The 22,782-nt window shown below is 40.9% G+C and overlaps 1 protein-coding gene across 2 annotated transcripts in view; it reads right to left on the reverse strand.

Moving 5' to 3' along the window:
• Positions 1-22,782, reverse strand: part of LOC136857098 (phytanoyl-CoA dioxygenase, peroxisomal-like) — a 46,783-nt gene that overhangs the window by 14,576 nt on the left and 9,425 nt on the right. For both annotated transcript variants that reach the window (XM_068227599.1, XM_067135496.2), the window contains exon 4: positions 3,348-3,461. In XM_068227599.1, coding sequence (XP_068083700.1) covers positions 3,348-3,461 — 114 coding nt within the window. The remainder of the gene's footprint in view (positions 1-3,347; positions 3,462-22,782) is intronic.

Here is a 22,782-nt window from a genome sequence, read left to right on the forward strand (position 1 = left end):
CACCTTGACAAATTACGAGTGCGCAAAGCTGAAATTGCGGCTGAACAAATGACTAAGGTGGAGAAAAAGAAGAGAAGAAGGAAGAAATTAGGTATCAGGGATGAAGAAGAAGGCTCAAACTATGAAGCAGGATGCTATTAGCAGTAAGTCATCAACAAACAATAGGAATGTTGACATCATGAAACTTTAACTCAGTTTTTCTCAGTTTAGTTTTTCCCACACATTTGTCCCTTTTAGAAATGAGACACAACAGAAATATAATTTTTACACATATTATTCAATATAAGGTACTGCATATGTAGATGTACACTCAGCTGTATTTCACCGGTAGAACTCATTTTATGACGAGAAATATGTAAATATTTTCTTAAAAATAATAACTATTTTTTAAATACAGTTTTTTCCTAATCGTCTGATCAGCTTGAATCTAGATCAGTAAACTGTCACAGGTTCTATGTAAAACTGATGAAAATTACAGCTTTCTATCTTGAATAGTTCCTAAGATAATGGGTCACCAATGTAGAATATTTAACATTGTCGGTATAGGGCATTTAATCTCACCTTAAAACGATGGTGCAATCGAATTGGCGGAGAATTATTTTTCGCGAAAATGAGGTAACTTTGTTGCTGCCGGACACACGATTCACGTTGACGAACTTGCCTTATTTGCTATTCCAGAGAGTCAACCGCTGCCTGTCGCTGTGCTTCAGAGGAGGGAAGGGAAGGGAAGGGAAGGGAAGGGAAGGGAAGGGAAGGGAAGGGAAGGGAAGGGAAGGGAAGGGAAGGGAAAGGAAGGGAAGGGAAGTGGGAGACAGAGGTAATGCACGGTGCAAATGCCCCGTTCGTTTTGCGCAGTCGCTTCCCAGCTCCAGTAGGCAGTATACAGTTCGTTGTGCACAAATAAAAACCCCGTAGAAAGAGAAGATTAACTTGTACCAAGAATACAGGCAGCGTGCAGGTCGTTCGCGACACACCACACATCCTGAACATATCACTACTACACCGTTGTGAAATGTGCATCGAAGTAGGACGGGGGCATTTTGAACATCTACTGTAATCAAACCATTGTGCCTTCGTTCAGTATTTCATTCCGTTTACAATGTTGTGAGTGAAGGAATACACAATCGTGGGGAAGTAGCGTTGCCTCTTCGAGTATATTAAATAATAAAGAGTATTCGGGAGATAGTGGGTTCGAACCCCACTGTCGGCAGCCCTGAAGATGGTTTTCCGTGGTTTCCCATTTTCACACCAGGCAAATGCTGGGGCTGTACCTTAATTAAGGTCACGGCCGCTTCCTTCCCACTCCTAGCCCTTTCCTGACCCATCGTCGCCATAAGACCTGTTTTGGTGCGATGTAAAGCAACTTGCAAAAAATAAAAAATAAAAAAACGTTACTGTGACCAACAGACGAGAGGTGAAACGATCTGGTGCATTCCTTGACTGACAAGTGTGTCTTAATTACAGTGTGTTCTTGTACTGTGTGTACAGTTTCTGCTATTTAACAAACAAACTGTGGATATTGACTGTAAGAGACAATCCTGTGCGAGTCGAATGAGGAAACTTGTGCATACGCGCGGAGCATTATCTCTGTCTCCATCATACACCACACTTCCCCTCCTTCCCCTTCTCTTCCCTGAAGCACGACAACGGCTTTTGCTACTGCCTTCGTGAAGTACAGGCCGTACTGGAGCTCTGATGACGTCACGCTTTGGGTGGGACTTGAAGGCGACATGCATCCGCTCCGCTTGAACAACAGACCCGTTTAAATTACTTAAGAAACTGTTAACGCCTTGCAAAACCAAAAACTATTCATAAATATTTGTTAATTCTGACATATAATGAATATCCTTCTCCGTAACGTTCTATTTATCGGGTATATCCGTTTGTGTCCGTGGGCACAGGCTAACACTTTAAGACATATTCTTGCGATTTACATCCATTTTCTAGTCAACAAGAACATTCACATCATACACACAGATAGAAAACATGCAACCAATTTCCAATACAATATACTACAAACGTAAATTATTTCTGTACCACCAATCCAGTACCTATAAGAGAGATTACGAGTAAGCTAACCTCCGACAATAACAGAACATTTACTGTCACTGTCGTGAAATTAAGTTGTCAAAAAATGCAGATTTTAAACAGCAAGTAACGTCTATACAATTATTTTCATATTCCATTTTCATTGAATAACCCTGTACCATTGCCTATGATATGAAGTTTGATAGGGCAAATCTCAGCAGTCTTATTCCACAATGCATTTCGAAAATGCATAAATTGGACTTAAATTTTCAAATACACTGAATTTTAAAAAGACATTTTAGCTCACCATCAGGACGAGGCACTCTTATTTTCCTTAGGATTTGGTCTTCAGGAAAGTGGTTGATCCACAAAACTGCGTTGTGATTAACTATTAAATTCTCCCTAGGAACAACCATCTTCCATAACTCAACTCTTTCTTCATCGGAAGGAAACACAAATACTGGAGTGTACTCTCCTTGTTTATGATTGACTTTTCAGCCAGGCACACAGCAACTCGTAGGCATGATGATTTATCTCACTGATAACCTTTAATTATATACACATCGTGGTTGACAATAAAACACTGAATGAACTAACACAATTCATTTTATACTACGGATATAATATTACACAAATAAACTACGAAATTAATACACTGAAGAGCGGTCTTAATTAACATACAGCCTCACATGAGTACACGCTCACTAAATTTTCTTCACTAACTAAGGACTTTTCACTTAATAATGCAGTCGATGACGACTCACCTCACATATATCAGAGTAAACGTGCGGCCAACGATAAAAATGTCGATAAAACAGCGAAGAATTCACATGTAACTCAACTAACTCACGTGCTAAACTTCCACCCTGACGATCAGCTGATTGCTTTCCCGCGCTCGCCTGTTCATCACGAAGGCAGTGCTTGTGCCTTGGCATAGCAGATACGGCGAGTTCGTTAATTTGAATCACGCGCCCGGAAGTAACAAAGTAACCTCATTTTCTCGAAAATATTATTATTTTTAGTCAATCCGATTGCACCATCGTTCTTAACATACCACGGAGAGCATCCCTGATTTTGTTCTCGGCATAGTTCTGATACACCATATAGTATGGTCCAACAAAACATTTCTGTTACAGGAACATACACATATTACACATTTTTTGATTCAGAAAAGCTTATTCTATTCAAAGAAGTGAAAAATGAACGTATTAATTGTGATTACTTTTCACGTCCAGTAAGGGTAGTAAAGAAGGAGAGGCGAGAGATTTGGAAGCGAATCCATAAAAATTAGGTACTCATCAAAGGAGACTTGTTCTTACCTGATGCAGAGGGTGCTGTGACGTCATTTTGCCGGAGTCAGGTGGCTTGTTGATGAGCATGGAGTGCATCGCCATTATATTAGGTCCAGTGAAGCACTGCACGTAATCCAAGAGCTACAAACAAGAGTATCGTTATGTTCTGACCCTTGAATTATATCGAAAATGAAAATCGACCTTCGAATAATAATAATAATAATAATAATAATAATAATAATAATAATAATAATAATAATAATAATAATAATAATAATAATAATAATAATTGTTACCGTGTTTTGTGGTAGGTAGAGGTGAAAGAAGGTGCGGGGGGTGAACAGGTCTCAGGCTACGAAATTAAAGTGAATTTAAAATTTAACAAGGTTATATTTTCTTTTCAAAATTAAGAAATAACAAGCATGGCAGGTACAGAGTAGCAAGGCAACAAAGGTGCGATTACAGTATTTACAGAATTTGGGCTTCGAGCCCCGAATTCACACTTCTAGGGCAATTAGCCCAACTTTACTCCAAAAAAGTTTTTCACAGAGGGGCAGAAAACCCCATTCATGCCCAGGAGCACTTGCTCCAAAATTACACCATAAAGCCTCCACGAGGCATACAACCATCAATTTTCAAGGAAAGAGCCACCCGCTCTCAACTTTAAGCCTATCAAAGGCCACACCAAACTCCACCTTCAAGTTGTCCTCTAAGGACATAGACACAGGGGCAAAATACCCAACCTACTGAGGCCTATTAAGTGAGAAAAAGGTTAATTACATGACCTCAAAAATAACCAATTGAGAGGAGGCGACCTGCACTCCTAATACATTTGTTTAAAACCTACTTGGCACTAGGCCATTAATGCAAGGGCTAATCCCATACTAAAGAGGTGACTTTAGAAAGGAACAATTTACATTACGTTAAAGAAGAATAGGTTGAGAAAAAATAAGTTCACCTCAAAACACTATGAGTGGGAGCTCGAGAGGGTTAAGCACTCTCTATCCCGATATGCAGTTTAAAAGATAGAATAGATACTAAGTGTCTTTACATTTTAAGGAAGGTTACATTATGGAAAAACTTCGGACCCGCCCCGAGAGTTAAACTGCTGAGCTAGCAAGGAAAGAAGTTATTAATCGGCCATTACCTTGTTGTTGACTGCTGCCGAAGAAAGAGGCGCTTCCCACCCCCTGCTATGTACTTTACACACTAAAAGATGGAACAGAAGTGGCACAGAGACCCAAAAATCAGCAGTTTATATACTCTCGCGGAAAGTTCGAGGCGTTTTTGGAATGAGAACACCCTCCCACCAAAACTTTATTGGTTAGGGATTAGCAGCATATTCAAGTTGGGGGAAGATACATCAGATTGGTCAGAAATAAATTAAAGAAATTCGGGATTGGCTAAATACAAAACAAGGGGAAAGAGAGGGGTATACAGCCAACTTAAACAATAACAGAAAGAAATTTAACAAGAAACAAACTTTTGAAATAAAAATTTCTCCAAAAAACAGTTCTTTCACATCGCACTAGGGTGCACCATTGTAGTTTTTCAGTAGTGTCCTCTAGAAGAGAAAGTTCACACTTCTTACTACAGGTAAAACAAAAATACATCAAAAGTGACACAGTTCAAAAACTCCAAAATTTCCAAGTAGTGACATCTTCTGAGAAACTTGAAAATTAATACCGTAGATAAAGTTCAGACTTCCTCCAGCAGAGGAGTTTCAATTGGCGCAAATTTTAAATTAGCGGAGTGGAGGTGTACCGCCCGGTACAGACCTCCCCCCCCCCCAAAAGTTCCTCCAGGGGTGACACATGAAATTTGTTTGAAAACCAGGTCCAAGTTATGATGCTGATATGGAGATTAATTGCAGAAGCATTTATAAAATTTTCTTAATTTGGTTTGATTTAGTTTCAAAATTTTTGTAGTAACTGGTGAAGTAATGTCTTTATGTTTGTAGAAGTTGAATTCAGAAGGAAAACTTTAGTTTTTAAAGTTGAGGAAAATTTTCTAAGTCCACCAAATATTGCAGTAGGATACCCAAGAAAAGGTAGTAAGGTTGAACTGGAATGTCCATATAGCTGGATATGTACTTCAAACGTTGATGATTTTAACGGCCAGACCAGCCGCCACTGCTTGCGTTCAGAGGAGGCCGCCCGGGCCCCTCAAGTACCCTGAGATATCGCTCGCCCGCACTATGAGGGGAGCAGAGGTGTTGAAGCACGCCGCGCCCGCGGTGAACATATACAGGCTGCGGGCCAGTAGCAGGTCGTGCGCCGCACATCAGCCTTGGCCGGGAGGAGAGCTCCGGCTCGCCGTGCACATGTCGTCCTCGCTGGTGTCGAGGGGGCCCTTCCTCTATCCCAGTCGCGGCACAGCGCCGCGCGGCTGCGGGGGCACTGAAACATTAAAGCTAGGCGGCAGAATTTTTGTTGGACCAGAATAATAGTAGGGTACATTCATGGTGGAGATTGAGGGGCCAGCGGCGTGCAGCAATTCATTTCAGATGCGAGCCACTGTGTGTAGTGGAGCAGGAGACGGGAGCGTGGTAATGGCCGTGGCAACGACAGGATGGCAGTTTAACGGTTCGGGGAAGGTTTTACAAAAATGCTTACATATGAAACAAAATATTATAGAAGGGGCAGAATGCCTCAAAAGTGAAAACTCAAAAAAATATAACCTTCATATTCCTTTCAAGATAATATGAGGCAAGTTAGCACAGAAATTATACGGGTTTCACCTGCGACAGGTGAACCCTAAATATCCTCTCGGTGGCTGGATTGCTTAATAACAACGTAACCGGCGTAAGGAAATCGAGAATGACACACGGCCCATAAAATCTGGGGGCAAGCTTGCCCGCGGGAACAAATTTCTTGACCATTACCTGGTCACCTACCTTCAAATGGGTGGGTCTCCGTCCACGATCATACCTTTCCCTAACCTTTTCATGAGACACTTTAAGATTGGCTTTAGCCTTCTTCCAAAGATCTTTAATGTTGTCCGGATCTATTGTCTCAGGTAGAATGTCACTCAGAGACCAGAGGTTAGAGAGCGGCGTGTTGGGAACGAACTTGAACATCAAAGAAGCTGGAGTAAACTTGTGAGATTCATGAACCGCCGAATTCAAAGCAAAAGCTAACCAATGCAGGGACGTGTCCCACCTAGAATGATCTTCATGATGATAGGCAATAAGCGCGGACCTGAGATTACGATTAACCCGTTCAGCCAGAGATGGTTGAGGGTAATAAGCCGACGTCGTCACATGAGAGATGGACAAGTCAAAACAGAATTTACGAAAAAGATTTGATGTAAACGCCTTAGCATTATCAGACACAATGTATTGGCACGGACCAAAAGAAGCAAAAATAGAATTTAAGCAAGTAATGGTGGACTGAGCGGTAGCCAGCTTAGTCGGGAATAACCAGGAAAATCTTGTAAAACCATCTACGCATACAAAGATGAACTTGTTGGCATTTCCCTTTAACTGGGGGAAGGGTCCTACATAATCAATATACAGGCGTTCCATGGGGCGCGACGCTTGATGCGAAGACAAAAGGCCTGCCTACCTTGGTGGACATGGTGGGTTTACTGAGCAAACAAGATTTACAAGATTTTACTAGTTCACGGATTTCACCGTCCATACCCTTCCAGATGAACCTTTCACGAATCTTTTCACGAGTTTTAAAGATACCAAGATGCCCGCCTAATGGGGTCTCATGATAGTACTTGAAGATCATAGGCACAAGGACAGCTGGAACGACAACCTTCATCATCTTATCATGCCTCGAAGGGCAACATAGAACACCATTCCTCAGAACATAAGGGACAACATGTTCCCCAGAAGAAAGGGTTTCCATTATCGGAGCCAGCGTCGGATCTTCACGTTGGTATTGCTCGATATCCCTAAAGAGCATGGGAGCATCTGTTAAGATGGCATTAACACCAGATAGTATGGACTCGGGAGGTGATGAACTGTCGACCGGTTCATGGGTCTCGACGTCGTTGGAAAACATACGGCTGAGTCCATCAGCAACAACATTTTCGGTACCTCTGATATGCCGGACATCGAATTGGCAGGCAGAAATACGGATGGCCCAACGGGCTATACGACCAGTACGACGCGGTCTCCCTAAGACCCAGCTTAAGGTTTGATTATCTGTCTCCAGGTCGAATTTGACATGTTCCAGATAGAGACGGAATTTTTCTAAGGCAAATAAGACTGCCAACCCTTCGAGCTCATAGATAGAATACTTGGCTTCTTGAGCCGATAGAGTCCTAGATGCATAGGCGACGGGTCGCCTCCCTAGTTCAGTCTCTTGAAGAAGGACTGCAGCAACTGCTGACGACGACGCGTCAGTTTGGACGATGAATTTCTTCGAGAAATCAGGCATAGCAAGTACAGGGGCATTACAAAGAGCTAATTTAAGATCTTCAAAAGCGGCTTGTTGAGAAGGTCCCCACTCGAATTTGATGCCTTTCCTACGAAGAAGGTTCAAGGGCGCCGCTCTATTAGCGAAGTTAGGAATAAACTTCCTGAAGAAATTCACCATACCAATGAACCTGGCGATACCTTTGATGTCCTTAGGGGGTTTAAAATCACGGATGGCCTGTGTTCTCGAATGATCGACTGCAACACCATCAGGTGACACAATATGCCCTAGGAATGACATAGAGGGCTTAGCAAAGGCAACCTTGGACAACTTAACAGTTAACCCAGCCTTACGAAGGCGATTGAGAACTTCTCGCAGATGATCTAGATGTTCTTCAAAAGTCTCCGAAAATACGACATCATCCAAGTAGTGATAAAAGTACTCAAATTTGATGTCAGATAAGACCCTATCTAGCAGCCTAGTGAGTACAGCTGCTCCCGTGGGGAGCCCGAAAGGCACGCGGTTGTATTCGTATAAATTCCAGTCCGTGGCAAAAGCTGTAAGATGTTTAGACTCTTCCGCAAGGGGAATTTGATTGTAGGCTTGATTCAAATCCAAGATGGTGAAGAACTTGGCCTTACGGAACCATGAAAAACAAGAATGAAGGTCAGGAAGGGGCACAGATTGTAACACCACCTTCCGATTGAGAGCCCTATAATCAATGACAGGCCTGAAGCCCCCTTGGGGTTTCGGGACTAGAAAAATAGGTGACGAATACGCCGATTTAGAGGGCCTAATAATACCATCCTTCAACATCTGATCGATGATTTCTTTCAGAGCCTTCATTTTAGGTGGAGATAGCCTATAAGGTGGAAAACGGACAGGAATTGAATCCGTGACCTCAATTTTGTATTCGATAAGGTCAGTAACACCAAGAGTATCAGAGAACACCTCTGGAAATGACTGACATAATTTACGAATACTATCAGCCTGCTCCTCAGGTAGATGTCTAAGGTCTAACAACATCTCATCCTGGGTAGGCGAAATAGATGAACATGATACAGAATTACACTTTAACAAGGGGATTTTACAATTGGACGCAAATTTGAATGTGCACGACTTACTCTGAAGATCGACCACAAGACCAGTGTGAGAAATAAAGTCAGCTCCCAATATGGTGGGGCAAGACAGGTGCTTAGCCACAAACAATTTGATTTTCCATGTAAATTTAAAAATACGAATTTTGACATTTACAGAACCTAGAATTTTCAATGGAGATGAATTAGCCGAAACATATTGAACAGGAGATGAGTCATAGTCAGGTAGTTTACAAACAGATTTCAATTTAGAATACCATTCAGCCGAAATAATCGAACAAACACTGCCTGAATCTAAAAGAGCAGTTACAGGTTCATTATTTAACTGAAGTTTGAGGAAAGGGACCGGTGCGGGGGTATCCGCCGCAATCCTAAGACACTCTTTGGGGCATTCAAAAGATAGATTTGCAGATTGAACATTCCCTGAATTTACGACCTGTTTGCCAGGGGCTGAGCCTCGGGAAGATGGATTAGTCGACTCAGCCGAAGCCACTAGTCACTTTTGATTGTTGTTGGAAGTTGCACCTGAAGTTGAGCAGGAGGGAGTGCTATTCGAATTCGGACAATTCTTGGCGATATGTGAGAAAGCCCCACATTTAAAACAGCCTTGTGATGAACCCGCTCCATTCCTTGTCCCACTAGACTTGAGCAATGGGCACTTGTTCCGAAGATGGTCGGGCGACCCGCAAGCATAGCATTTACGAGGTGTGACTGGTCGGCGAGGAGGAGGCCGAGGATTACCAAAAGAAGGAGGGGGTTCTTTCGCGACACGCAAAGAATCGGCGTATCTAACTCCTTCCGCTGAGACGGCCAATGCTTCAAGTTCAGAGAAGGTTTGCGGGCACGCCGCGAAACACAAATATGACCTATAGGATGGTGAAATTCCTTCTACAATAGCCTGTACAATCTGATCTTCAGGAAAATGAAGAGCAAACACCCTAGTATAGAATTTAATATCTTGGATGAAGTCTGCCAAGTTTTCATCCAAACGCTGTACACGATAATAGTACTTCTGAATAAGGGAGGACCTGGCCCTAGCGGGGATGAAGTTAGCTAGCAAGTGGGCGTGGAAATCCTCAATAGATGATTGCTCGGCAATGGCTCTTACTATTTTGTCTGAGAGAATACCAATTGCATAGGGATAGATGATTTGCAAAATCTGACATGGGGAAAGAGAAAACACAAGGGCATGATCCTGAAATTCAACTAAAAATCTTAAAAATGAAATTACTTCACTGGTGGTATTAACGGAAAACTTAGAGATACCTCTGAGCAACATTGCCAATGGATGAGGCAAGCTGCTAAACCCGGGTGACATAGTAGGTAAAGGTTTCAGTGGCAAGGAAGTTAATTCAGAACGTATATTATTCAACGATGCACGGCGTTCAGACTCGTTGTCCAATGGGGCAGAGATAGTTTGAGCTGCAACGGTTATCCTATTGACTTCTCCCTTAGGAGGCTCTTCCTCGCTACCTACATTCATCGTGGTGGGTTGATCAATTTTGGGAGGAACTTCCCCAGTTAACAATTGAGTGACCTTACTAGATAATTCAGAAATACTTTCAAGCAACGTACTAGCTTCCTTCCTCTGAACGTCATTCAACTTCAGAGACAACAGATCGTTAACTCTATTTGAAAAATTATATAGCCTGGCTTGCACACGCTTAATTTGATTAGGAGAAGGATCATTTTCGTCAAAAAAACTAACTACCGATGCTAGCCCAGTAGTATTCTCGGTGATCGTGGAAAGAGAGTCGTCAATTTCTTTCTCTCCCAAATTGGGGATGGAAATGGGCAAATCAAGGGACTCACTAAGCTTGTTGGTGTCTATCGCAACCGTGCCTCCAGATTGCACATTTCGGATAGTTAACTCATAGATCAACTCCTCCTTGCGCAAATAGTTAAGATGGAGAACATCGCGAGGGCCGGGCATGATGACAGAACAATTTTGAAACAGGAAAGATCAAAAATTCCAGCAACTGAGAAAATTGTTAGAGTTTGAATCAAAGCAATGTTTAACCGTCAAAAGGGGCTAAATTGAGACCCATTCAACCACGCTCTGCTACCACTTGTTACCGTGTTTTGTGGTAGGTAGAGGTGAAAGAAGGTGCGGGGGGTGAACAGGTCTCAGGCTACGAAATTAAAGTGAATTTAAAATTTAACAAGGTTATATTTTCTTTTCAAAATTAAGAAATAACAAGCATGGCAGGTACAGAGTAGCAAGGCAACAAAGGTGCGATTACAGTATTTACAGAATTTGGGCTTCGAGCCCCGAATTCACACTTCTAGGGCAATTAGCCCAACTTTACTCCAAAATAAGTTTTTCACAGAGGGGCAGAAAACCCCATTCATGCCCAGGAGCACTTGCTCCAAAATTACACCATAAAGCCTCCACGAGGCATACAACCATCAATTTTCAAGGAAAGAGCCACCCGCTCTCAACTTTAAGCCTATCAAAGGCCACACCAAACTCTACCTTCAAGTTGTCCTCTAAGGACATAGACACAGGGGCAAAATACCCAACCTACTGAGGCCTATTAAGTGAGAAAAAGGTTAATTACATGACCTCAAAAATAATCAATTGAGAGGAGGCGACCTGCACTCCTAATACATTTGTTTAAAACCTACTTGGCACTAGGCCATTAATGCAAGGGCTAATCCCATACTAAAGAGGTGACTTTAGAAAGGAACAATTTACATTACGTTAAAGAAGAATAGGTTGAGAAAAAATAAGTTCACCTCAAAACACTATGAGTGGGAGCTCGAGAGGGTTAAGCACTCTCTATCCCGATATGCAGTTTAAAAGATAGAATAGATACTAAGTGTCTTTACATTTTAAGGAAGGTTACATTATGGAAAAACTTCGGACCCGCCCCGAGAGTTAAACTGCTGAGCTAGCAAGGAAAGAAGTTATTAATCGGCCATTACCTTGTTGTTGACTGCTGCCGAAGAAAGAGGCGCTTCCCGCCCCCTGCTATGTACTTTACACACTAAAAGATGGAACAGAAGTGGCGCAGAGACCCAAAAATCAGCAGTTTATATACTCTCGCGGAAAGTTCGAGGCGTTTTTGGAATGAGAACACCCTCCCACCAAAACTTTATTGGTTAGGGATTAGCAGCATATTCAAGTTGGGGGAAGATACATCAGATTGGTCAGAAATAAATTAAAGAAATTCGGGATTGGCTAAATACAAAACAAGGGGAAAGAGAGGGGTATGCAGCCAACTTAAACAATAACAGAAAGAAATTTAACAAGAAACAAACTTTTGAAATAAAAATTTCTCCAAAAAACAGTTCTTTCACATCGCACTAGGGTGCACCATTGTAGTTTTTCAGTAGTGTCCTCTAGAAGAGAAAGTTCACACTTCTTACTACAGGTAAAACAAAAATACATCAAAAGTGACACCGTTCAAAAACTCCAAAATTTCCAAGTAGTGACATCTTCTGAGAAACTTGAAAATTAATACCGTAGATAAAGTTCAGACTTCCTCCAGCAGAGGAGTTTCAATTGGCGCAAATTTTAAATTAGCGGCGTGGAGGTGTACCGCCCGGTACAATAATAATAATAATAATAATAATAATAATAATAATAATAATAATAATAATAATAATAATAATAATAATGTGGTGGGTTAGCCGATATGCTGATTGCAGAGTGGGAGGAGCGAGACGTTCTGGCACCACCCGGGACCCATCGACGTCACAGCTGGGCTATTGGTCCACCACTGCATATTTACAGCAGGAAGGAGGAGTTGGCAGTGGGATATGCTGGTCTGGCTCTAACGTGACGAGAAGGACCTCGATCACTAGCCCAGAATATTCACTATCCAGAGAACTCTGGCCACGTCTCACTTTCGGGACCCATCTCGGCTGCTAGGCAGCCAGTCAGAATGAATGCCGTAGTGAAGAAGACTGCCGTGGAATACGGAAGGTGTGTGAGTGAGTGTACTGCCACGGAGTACTGAGTACTGTGAGTGTACAACAGAGAGGAGTACTGTGTGTGTACTGCCATAGAGTACTGAGTACTGTGAGTATACAACGGAAAGGAGTACTGTGTGTGTACTGCCATGGAGTACAACGGACAGGAGTACTGTGTGTGAGTGTGTGAGTGTGTGTGTGTGTGGATTGTCATGAAGTGCACTGGAGCGGAGTACAGTGTGTGGAGCGATTCCAAGAAAAGCCAAAGTTGAAAACAGGCAAGAAGTGGACTGATGACAGAAAGGAGGCTCGCAGACAGCGAATGCGGGAATGCTGGGGTGGAATTAAAGTTCAAAGATGCAAACGGTTGAAATAACATGGTCCGCAGCCGGCCGAAATGAAGCAGAATAATAAGAAATGGAAATATATATATAGCCTTAAAAACACAAAACGGAAGGTAAAGATTCAATCATTGCATAACTGCTTAAGTACGTAGGAGAATATCTATTGGAATAGTTCGAGAGCCTCTGTTAACGGAGATCCCAGACGGATAGGCGGCGATAATCTGCTCTTTTTAATATTTTTATGTTGTATAGTATCATACGCTGAATAATAATAATCTATCCTGTACACAAGAAAGGGTACTAAACGAACGTCATTAACTACAGAGACACACATTTATACAGGTAACGTAAAATATACCATCCAATCATAGAATAAAGAATTACATAAACAGCTTTGTGAGTACCAAGTGGAAAGGGCGATCATGTGCGGTACAGATCTTCATACATCAAGAGTTATCAAAGTCCAGACACTATCGACGGATGGGAATGTGATCATGACGTTTGTGGACTTTCAAAAGACAACTCTAATACGACAGACATTAACGAACAAGTTAAATTCTTAAGAAGACTATCAGAACCCTTTGAAATAAAAAAACAACGTAAGATAAGGAGATGACTTGTCTCCCGTTCTGTCCAATTGCGTTTTAAAGAAGACTCTCAGAGAATGCCGCTAAGAAATGAGTCAATGCACCAGTTCGAACAGAATCAGACCATCTAATATTTGCGGATAGCGTAGTGGTCTTCAGAATGATCTTAAAAATTGCTATCAAATGGATCTAAGTCCTGAGGAAACATCAGATAAGAAAGTACGAACGTCGTTTCAAAAGACAGAGTTCACGAACACAGATGCCAAAGATCGACTCCCGACAATAAAGACCAAACAATGTGATATTAAAATAACCAAAACTTCAAGTTCCCAGATTAACTTCTGACTCCGATTATCAATGAAAATGCCATTTCCGAAGAAATGAAGAGAAGGATAGATGGATGTAGTATTCAGGTAATATCTGAAGATATATACATCTAAATCCCTCACTTATCAGATCGAAACCAGACATTACAATACTGTAGTAAAAGAAGAGTGCTCTACACAGAAGGGACGATATCAAGAGTGGTTTCCTTGGAAATAAAAGAGTAGAAGTTTCAAAGGAAGGTCCTGAGACTCAAAAAAGCAACAGTGCACTCCACATGAGACCAATCCAAGAGGTATACGGAAATTCTGAAAAAGAGGAGTACGGTATTCCATAGACCAATATGGTATTAGGGACCAGGATGTTTTAACAAACAAGATCCTTACGTTTCAGAAGAATAGAAATTCACATTTTTCACGGCAGGGAGAAATTCATAAACATATAGAAAAATATGGGATCAAGACAGAAGGTTGATGATATAGAGAATTGTTCTGGACGAAAATTGTGAATGTAATGGATCTGTCCGAAGAGAAATGACGGAGAGCTAATTGAGTATTGGCGGATGAAAAGCGAGAAGTCACAATGCTCTTCCAGAATTAGGTTGAAAAATTGCCGTTTTCTGTGGACCACTTGTGTTTATCATTTAAACGATATCGATAGTTCTCCATACACTCAGGACTATCTATATCTTGCCGTAAAATTCAACAACGAAGCAAACATTTTTTTCTGAAACTCCAGCACTTGCAAGGAATATACATGTACTAGTGGAATTACACGTCCTTCGAATGAGATTTTTCTTTTGTTAATAAATTCTTTCTTTAAAAAAATAATTTTTCCTTCTTAGGACATCCATAAATACCAGGACGAATTGCCCATAATTTCCTTCTCGTTTGGAGTTTTCTTTACTTCAATTCCACGTTGCTAATTGCGATTTGAAGGGTACTGAATGGTTGGCGCTTTTACGCGGACAATAAAGTCATGGATAATGTTAGCAACTGATTCTAATCTCAGCCAAAGTGAGTTCTACGAACTGCGTATTCACCGCTTGGTGAAACAGTGGGGCAAGTGCTTGTGTAACTTTTGAAATAAACCTTGTTGAACCCCTGTTCCGTTTTTATTTGATGCGCCCTTGTATATTACCAGTTTTGGGATTTGGTAACAGAATTACCAAGCCATTAGGTAAGCGAACTCTGGAGCAAGGCATATGCGACATCATATACATACAGTCCTTTACTTTCAACCAATAGGACAAGACAAGAAACAGAGATGCTAACTGCTCAATTTCAAAACTTTGCCTGCCAGCCACAACACAGAGAAAGCCACGGCAACAGATATGATTGCCACCAAGAGGTTCAAATATTATCAGTCAGTCACCACTGATATGCATTAAGAACAGTCGTCCAGGTGGCAGATTCCGTATCAGTTCTTTACCTTCTCTGTTCTTAAATGATTTCAGAGAAGTTGGAAACTTATCAAACATCTCTCTTGATAAATTATTCCAATCCCTAACTCCAGGGGCGGTGCGTGGTATTGTTGCAATGTTGCACAACTCCCAATAATTTTACACTTTTTGTCGTACTTTCTTCTAATGTTTTAGTTTAATAAACCTAACATATATTCTAAAACATATTAAATTCGACCATCTTTGGTCGTTCGCTGTACTAATGCTTCGTAACGGACCAATAAAAGCTGCCGGCTTCGAATCAAACTCAGGGGGTTTGCAACTCCCTAGCGGACAGCGCGGCGCAGTATACTTCAGCAGGTCCGGCCCCGCGGTGTATGGGGCAACGCGTCCGCCTGTCACCCGGCGGCCCCGGGTTCGATTCCCGCCCGGGTCAGGGGTTTTTAATTGTAAAGATTAATATCCTAGTCCTGGGGACTGGGTGTTTGTGACGTCCTTAATTTTCCTTTCCTCACACACAACATGCCACACTACCGCCATTCCAATTACACGCAGATACATACAATATGATGCCAGTAGGAGCAAAAGATCCACATGGGTCGACGCCCCGAACAAATAGCATTTGTTGAATAAAAATACTTCAGCAGGGACGAGCCTAATCCTGTACAGCATCGGGTAGCATGCTCGCCAGTATCGGTCTTGGGGAGTTGCTCGAGACTAGCAAGTCTCCTATCGAAAAACAGTACCATATATCCCCGTTAGATTGCGCCACTCTGCGGAGATTACTTTCTCTCCTATCGCAAAGATCATTTCATTTCCATTTTTTATACAATTTTTGATTGACGTTGCACCGACGCAGATAGGTCTTAGGGCGACGATGGGATGGGAAAGGGCTAGGAGTGACAAGGAAGCGGCCGTGGCTTTAATTAAGGCACAGCCGCAGCATTTGCTTGTGTGAAAATGGGAAACCACGGGAAACCATTTTCAGGATCTCCGACAGTGGTGTTCGAACCCACTATCTCCCGAATGCAAGCTCACAGTTTCGCGACCCTAACCGCACGGCCAACTCGCTCAGTAATTTCTTATCCACGTCATATCTGACCATCCACAATATTATCAACATCTTGCTTCAATGAAAAACAGGAGGGCAAATTTTCAATTCAAGTGAGGCAAGAATAACGGTGCCAGGCTGCGTGGCTCAGACGGTTGAGGCACTAGCCTTCCGGTGGTATTTGAAGGTGCTCAAATACGTCAGTCTTGTGTCAGTAGATTTACTGGCATGTAAAAGACCTCCTGTGGACTACATTCCGGCACCTCGGCGTCTCCGAAAACCGTAAAAAAGTAGTTAGTCGGACGTAAAGCCAAAAACAACACTATTAAGAGTAACTGTAGTTACAGTGTATAATTAGCCTCTTATTTCCTGTGTTGTAATTGCCAGATATATTTCAGTTTTAGTAGGAATGTAGTTCATTACTTAACGATAATGGAGATTCTTGTTATTTCTGTAAACTTCTTATATAAAAATGTGACATTGAAAACTTTGGTGCAACACCGTTTCGGATACCACCACCCGCCACTGCCTAACTCCTCTCAATCAATCAATCAATCAATCAATCAATCAATCAATCAATCAATCAATCAATCAATCAATCAATCAATAAATCAATCAATCAATCCTGATCTGCATTTAGGGCAGTTGCCCAGGTGGCCGATTATCTATCTGTTGTTTTACTAGCCTTTTTTTTAATGATTTCACAGAAATTGGAAATTTATTGAGCATCTTCCTTGGTTATTACAATCCCAAACTCCCCTTCCTATAAACGAATGTTTGCACCAGTTTGTCCTCTTGAAATCCAACTTTACCTTTATTTGTGATCATTCCTACTTTTAAAGACACCACTCAAACGTTTTCCTCTACTAATGTCATTCCACGCCATCTCTCCACTGACAGCTCGGAACATATCACTTGGTCGAGCAGCTCGTCCCCTTTCTCCCAAGTCTTTCTAGCCCAAATTTTGCAACATTTTTGTAACGCTACTCTTTTGTCAGAAATCAGACAGAACAAATCGAGCTGCTTTCCTTTGGACCTTCTCCAGTTCTCATATCAAGTAATCCTGGTGAGGTCCCCATGCACTAGAATCATCCTCTAACTGGGGCTTACGTAAGATTGCCATATCTAGCTGGGACCTCGTCGGAACACTGTGAGATGGGGTTGTAGAAATGAAGTTTAAAAAAATAATTCATATCATTACTTTTTATTTAGAACACAATTACATCGAACTTGTTGCGGCAGAATTAGTTGGTACACCATATTTTTCGGAAGATTTCGCCTTTTCCAGCAAGTCTCTTTTCCCCTTTTACGTATTTATAAAACTCCATGCAAGTCAGCTTGTAGTTAAACTGGCACTGTAAGATTGACTCCACAGTCCCCGGCAGCAGTCGATTTCTTTCATCAGTCCACTGGGACGACATCAACGAAAATACTCTTTCCACAGTGGCGTTGTGTGCGGGGATAGAAAACAAATACTTGCATAATTTTAGCAGTTGGAATTTGCGTTTAGTAATTTCGGTTTCCATAAGTAAGTAAATCCACATTTCTTCCACGGAGTGTTTAGACTTCCATTCTTCCGAGTCACGCTTAGTTCCTAAACAGCTCTTCAGATGCACATATTTGCTGAAAACATTTGTCACCTGAAATCTTCACAGAATTTTCAGTTATGTATTGTACCCGCCCCTACCCAAAAAGGCTCCGGCAAATATCTACAGGGCGTTAACGGGTTGAAAATATAATAAAATAGGCGCTTATCGAACATTATCTTAATGGCATACAGGGTAGGAGAAACGGAGCATACTTAACTACAATGAGAACACAATCAAATTCAAGTTCAAATGAATACAAGCGGTTTATTAGACCTTGATGACGATGGGAATGACGCATCTTTATTCACAAATGAATTACATTAATTATTAACAATTGTTGTGGTTTATTATCGACTTGTAGTCGTGTGTGATAGATCCGAGTATTGTTTATCGCAAAGCGATTTGCCGTGACGTGATACGAACGGAAACATTTACCAAAAACACTCAGGCTATATGACATTATTGACAAATGAAATGAACATTCCTGCAACAAGTCTGAACGACCCCTATTCTAAAAAAACACAAAAATTTTTCCCAACGTAATAACATGAAAGAAATTATACAAATGTGGAACAAACACCCGGATTTAAACCGACCGTCAGTGGAATGCAATTCACCGCGCCGATGGATTAGAACCATCGCCGACGCTAATTATAGTCACAACATGTTACATAAAACAACATAGAGAATCACATTATTATACAATGAATACGTGAGGCACCCCATTCTTCATTTTAGCATTGTGGAACACCAATGCCGGCTTAGGGAACTGAACTGACAACCCCTTGGGATGAAAGTAGGATACTGAAATCCCTAGTTAAATTATACTCAAATGAGTAACAAGAGTAATCTAACAAATACTAGTACCAATCACCGTGTCATTTATTAACGAATACTTCATTCTGACGTGTTGAATATTTCCCATTATTAGCCGATTCCTACAGGCCTTGTTTTCTTAGCTCAAAGCTCCCCTCTTAAATGGGCGGACACACACACAAAAACACGTCTGTTTGCAAGGTCAAGCGCCTCAACCCCCTACCACGGGTGGTCAATGGCCTTGCCCTGCACAGGCATAACAAGCCATTTCTTTAAACAAATCACCTCTCCCGAGGTACGTTCACAATAAACTGAGGCCTATCCGTCATTAATAATTGCATCGGCGTCAAATGAATCACCTCGATTGAACACATATTTTTCATGGCCCAATCATGACTTCAAACATCTCACCTATCTTTCAACACGACACCGGTTTTTATGATACCAATATTTGTATGATTACCATCATCACAATTGTTATTATTATTGTTGGTTTTATCATTACGCTACCTTCCTACGTGATTTACCTGGTAATTAGATCATACTGAGTGATCACACCGAACTACCTCGTAATTAAGATGTAATTAAATAACCCAGCGGCAATTAATTCATAATTAAACCCTAATAAATTTATGATTAACACAATTAATTTCTAATTAAATCGTCACACGGTAATACAATAATGAATGAAATATTCACACGCTAATCAGCTCAATCAAATATTCACACTGTAATTAACTTCCAATTAAATATTCGCACAATGATTAACCCAATTAAATATTCATACGGTAATTAACTCAATTAAATTTTCACACGGTAACTAACTCAATTAAATTTCCACACGGTAATTAACTCAATTAAATATTCACACGGTAATTAACTCAATTAAATTTCCACACGGTAATTAACTCAATTAAATATTCACACGGTAATTAACTCAATTAAATATTCACACGGTAATTAACTCAAATATTCACAAGGTAATTAGCTCAATTAAATTGTAAGTAAATTATGATAAACATGATCAAATAATCCAGCTTAAATTGTAACACTCCCTAGCTAAATATTTCAAAGGAGGCCTGGGGCATCACTTCCATATACATTTCTCGTGACTCTGGGGCCTCACGTAGCATACTTATATTATTTATCAGTCATGCATTTATTGACACAGGATCAACTACAGCCTAGCTTGAATTACCCAGAATTTACTAAAATACTAGTCTCCTGACGCATTAACTGACCACAAGTCTCCCAAAATAAACTAAGTAAATCTTCTACCGCATGCAAATCTATTAGATTATTGTCACAATTATTTACAATTAAATCACTCTAACCTGTTATTAATTAAATTAAATAAGAAATTAAAGCTACGTGCCCCATTTCGGCACTTCAGCATTTAAATAAACGTATATCCCTAACATGATAGCGTCAGCTTATCATAAATAATTCCCGTCCCCTCTAATCAGACCATATAAATATGAAAAATACTCATCTCCATCACTTTACGACACCTTTGATCAGCTCGGGAGATCCATTGCAGGTCTTACTGCTGACCCATTGCCACCAAGGCAATCATTGATGGTACCATTCTTCCTTCAGGCTGGAAGTCCATAATTCCTGGTTGATGAAGCCGCTGGCAGTAATTCCTGAGCACACAACACGTCGCTATTTATTTCAAAATCGGTTTAGTTGCATTCAGCGTGAACGTCCGGCCACAATTTCGGATATTACTTCGTAATTCGCGGTTCAGTATCGGATTCCGCGTACCTTTGTTACTACCCGACACAGTAGTGCCGTAATAATAATAATAATACGAATCGTATTGAGTGTTCGCGACACGTCACTGTTTTTTAAAGTTTAATCACTGGCGTCACGTCTATCAAATCTATGCAATATTTACATAAAGTACAATATTTCACTTGAAAATTAAGTTTTAAGTCACTTAAACAAAGGATCAATGAGAGCTTAACTAAACATAGCTTCGCCCTCGGTAAGCTGAGAGTCCGAATGAAGCGCTTCGCCCTCGGCAGTGCTTTTTACAAGGAGACAATTTATCCCACTCCAAATCCGCATTAAGCCTATCCACGGCACACTGGAGGTCAAATAGTACGACTATCAGGTGACCAGTATTCACCTGATTTGATTGAGACATAACCGTACGATTATTCTTCGTAGGATCTCCTGTAATTAATTAAAGTTTGTCTTGCTTCCCCTTCCACGCTAGGGTGAACTCCTTGTCAAGGAGGTGTCTTGAGAATAAACAGATGGCCCCGGTACTTTTCCACACAGAAACAACACAGTATTCTTTCTACATCTGGAAGTTATCGAGTAAGAGGGCATTAGACACTCTAAATAAATGTCCCAGTTATAGTTATCTCTTTTAAGTCGGGAGACGACTCCAGAATTCGGATTTCATTACTTTTTACATCGTAGATAATTAAGTTGGCTAGTCTGAATTAAAGATTGTTCCCATATTTCGTTTCGAAAAAGTTTGCTTCCCCTCATTCTCCTAGCCGTGGGGAAGGGGTGTCTTCTCTCGAGTTACGTCATGGTGAATCCCCGATTGCAGCCCCGCCCGACTCTAGGTGGGTTTGACTTCTGCCGCGGGTTCTCGCTACACAAAGGAAGGTATTGCGCAATAGATCGCAAGTAATGAAATCCTGTAGAATAAATTTAAAAGACTCATTTTACCTGTCTTAATGATATGGATATTAATTAGTTTCGGTTTTATTCCCTCAAAGATCATTGCGTCTGTAATTTCAAAGACCAGAATTGACCCAAGGTCCTTGGATCATGCTTTGGATCTGGGGTTTCAGATAGCGTCGTCCAATCACATACTTGATATTTATTAAAAGAAATAGCCAATTTCTCTCAGTAATCAAATATTATGGTATTGAAAGCCATTGTCTCTTCCTCATATTCCGAAATCAAATTCACTATTTCTTGGTTAGAGTTCTCATTCTTTAATTTGTTCACATTCATCTTGGTTTGTATGCCAATAAAATTGGCAGTCCTCCATTTGTAACGGTTCAAATCCCGTTGCAAGCATTCATCTGTATTATTATTATTATTATTATTATTATTATTGTACAGGGAGGTACACCCCAACGCCGCGCATTCAAATTCTGCGCCTAAATGAACTCCTCTATTGGTAAAACAGTGAAACTGAAACCACCCCAACTTAGAAAATTTAATCAGAAGATGTCACCACTAAAATATTATGTAATTTTGTTATTATGCAGTTTCCTAATCTGTGTGAATTTCTACTTGTTTTGTTTGACATTCATCAAGAAGTTTGGACAATCTTCCACAGATGACACCACTAAAACTATGATCATGCTCCCTGGTGCGAAGTGAAAGAACCTATAATTTGAAGAAGTTTTGTATTTCTAGTTTTTTACTAATTGATGTTCAGTTATTTTTGAGTTGGCAATATTTACCTTTTCTTTCCGCCAGTTTTGAATCCAACCAATCACTAATTTCTGTAATTAATTTTCCACCAACACCGGCTTCTTCTCCGATTCTGAGTGATACTTTTGAAACCTACCAATAAAATTCAGAGGGTGTGTCTTGATTAATCGTGAATGATCTCGAACCTTCCCTGAGGGTTTATAAACTGCGGCCTTTCTCGTTTCTTGGCCAATTGATCATCATCTTTCTAAGTGTGTGTGTTAAAGCAGGAGACGGGCGGCCTCTTTCATCGGTCAGCAGTACATCTACAAGGTAATGGCCACATAACATCCTTCTTTCTTGCTAACTCCGCAGTTTAACCCCAGAGAAAGGTCCGAATCATTAACTATGTAACCTACTTTTCTAAAAATGTAACTTTCTGCCGGCTAATGTAAAAACTTCATAAAATCTTTAACTGTAAATCGGGGATAGAGAGTGATGTACCCTCTAGAGCTCCCTTTCATCTTGGTTTGAGGTGACTACGTTTCATAACTGTTTTTCATTCTGTAACGTG

The sequence above is a fragment of the Anabrus simplex genome, chromosome 1, assembly GCF_040414725.1.
Source record: "Anabrus simplex isolate iqAnaSimp1 chromosome 1, ASM4041472v1, whole genome shotgun sequence".
In the NCBI taxonomy this organism is placed as follows: domain Eukaryota; kingdom Metazoa; phylum Arthropoda; class Insecta; order Orthoptera; family Tettigoniidae; genus Anabrus; species Anabrus simplex.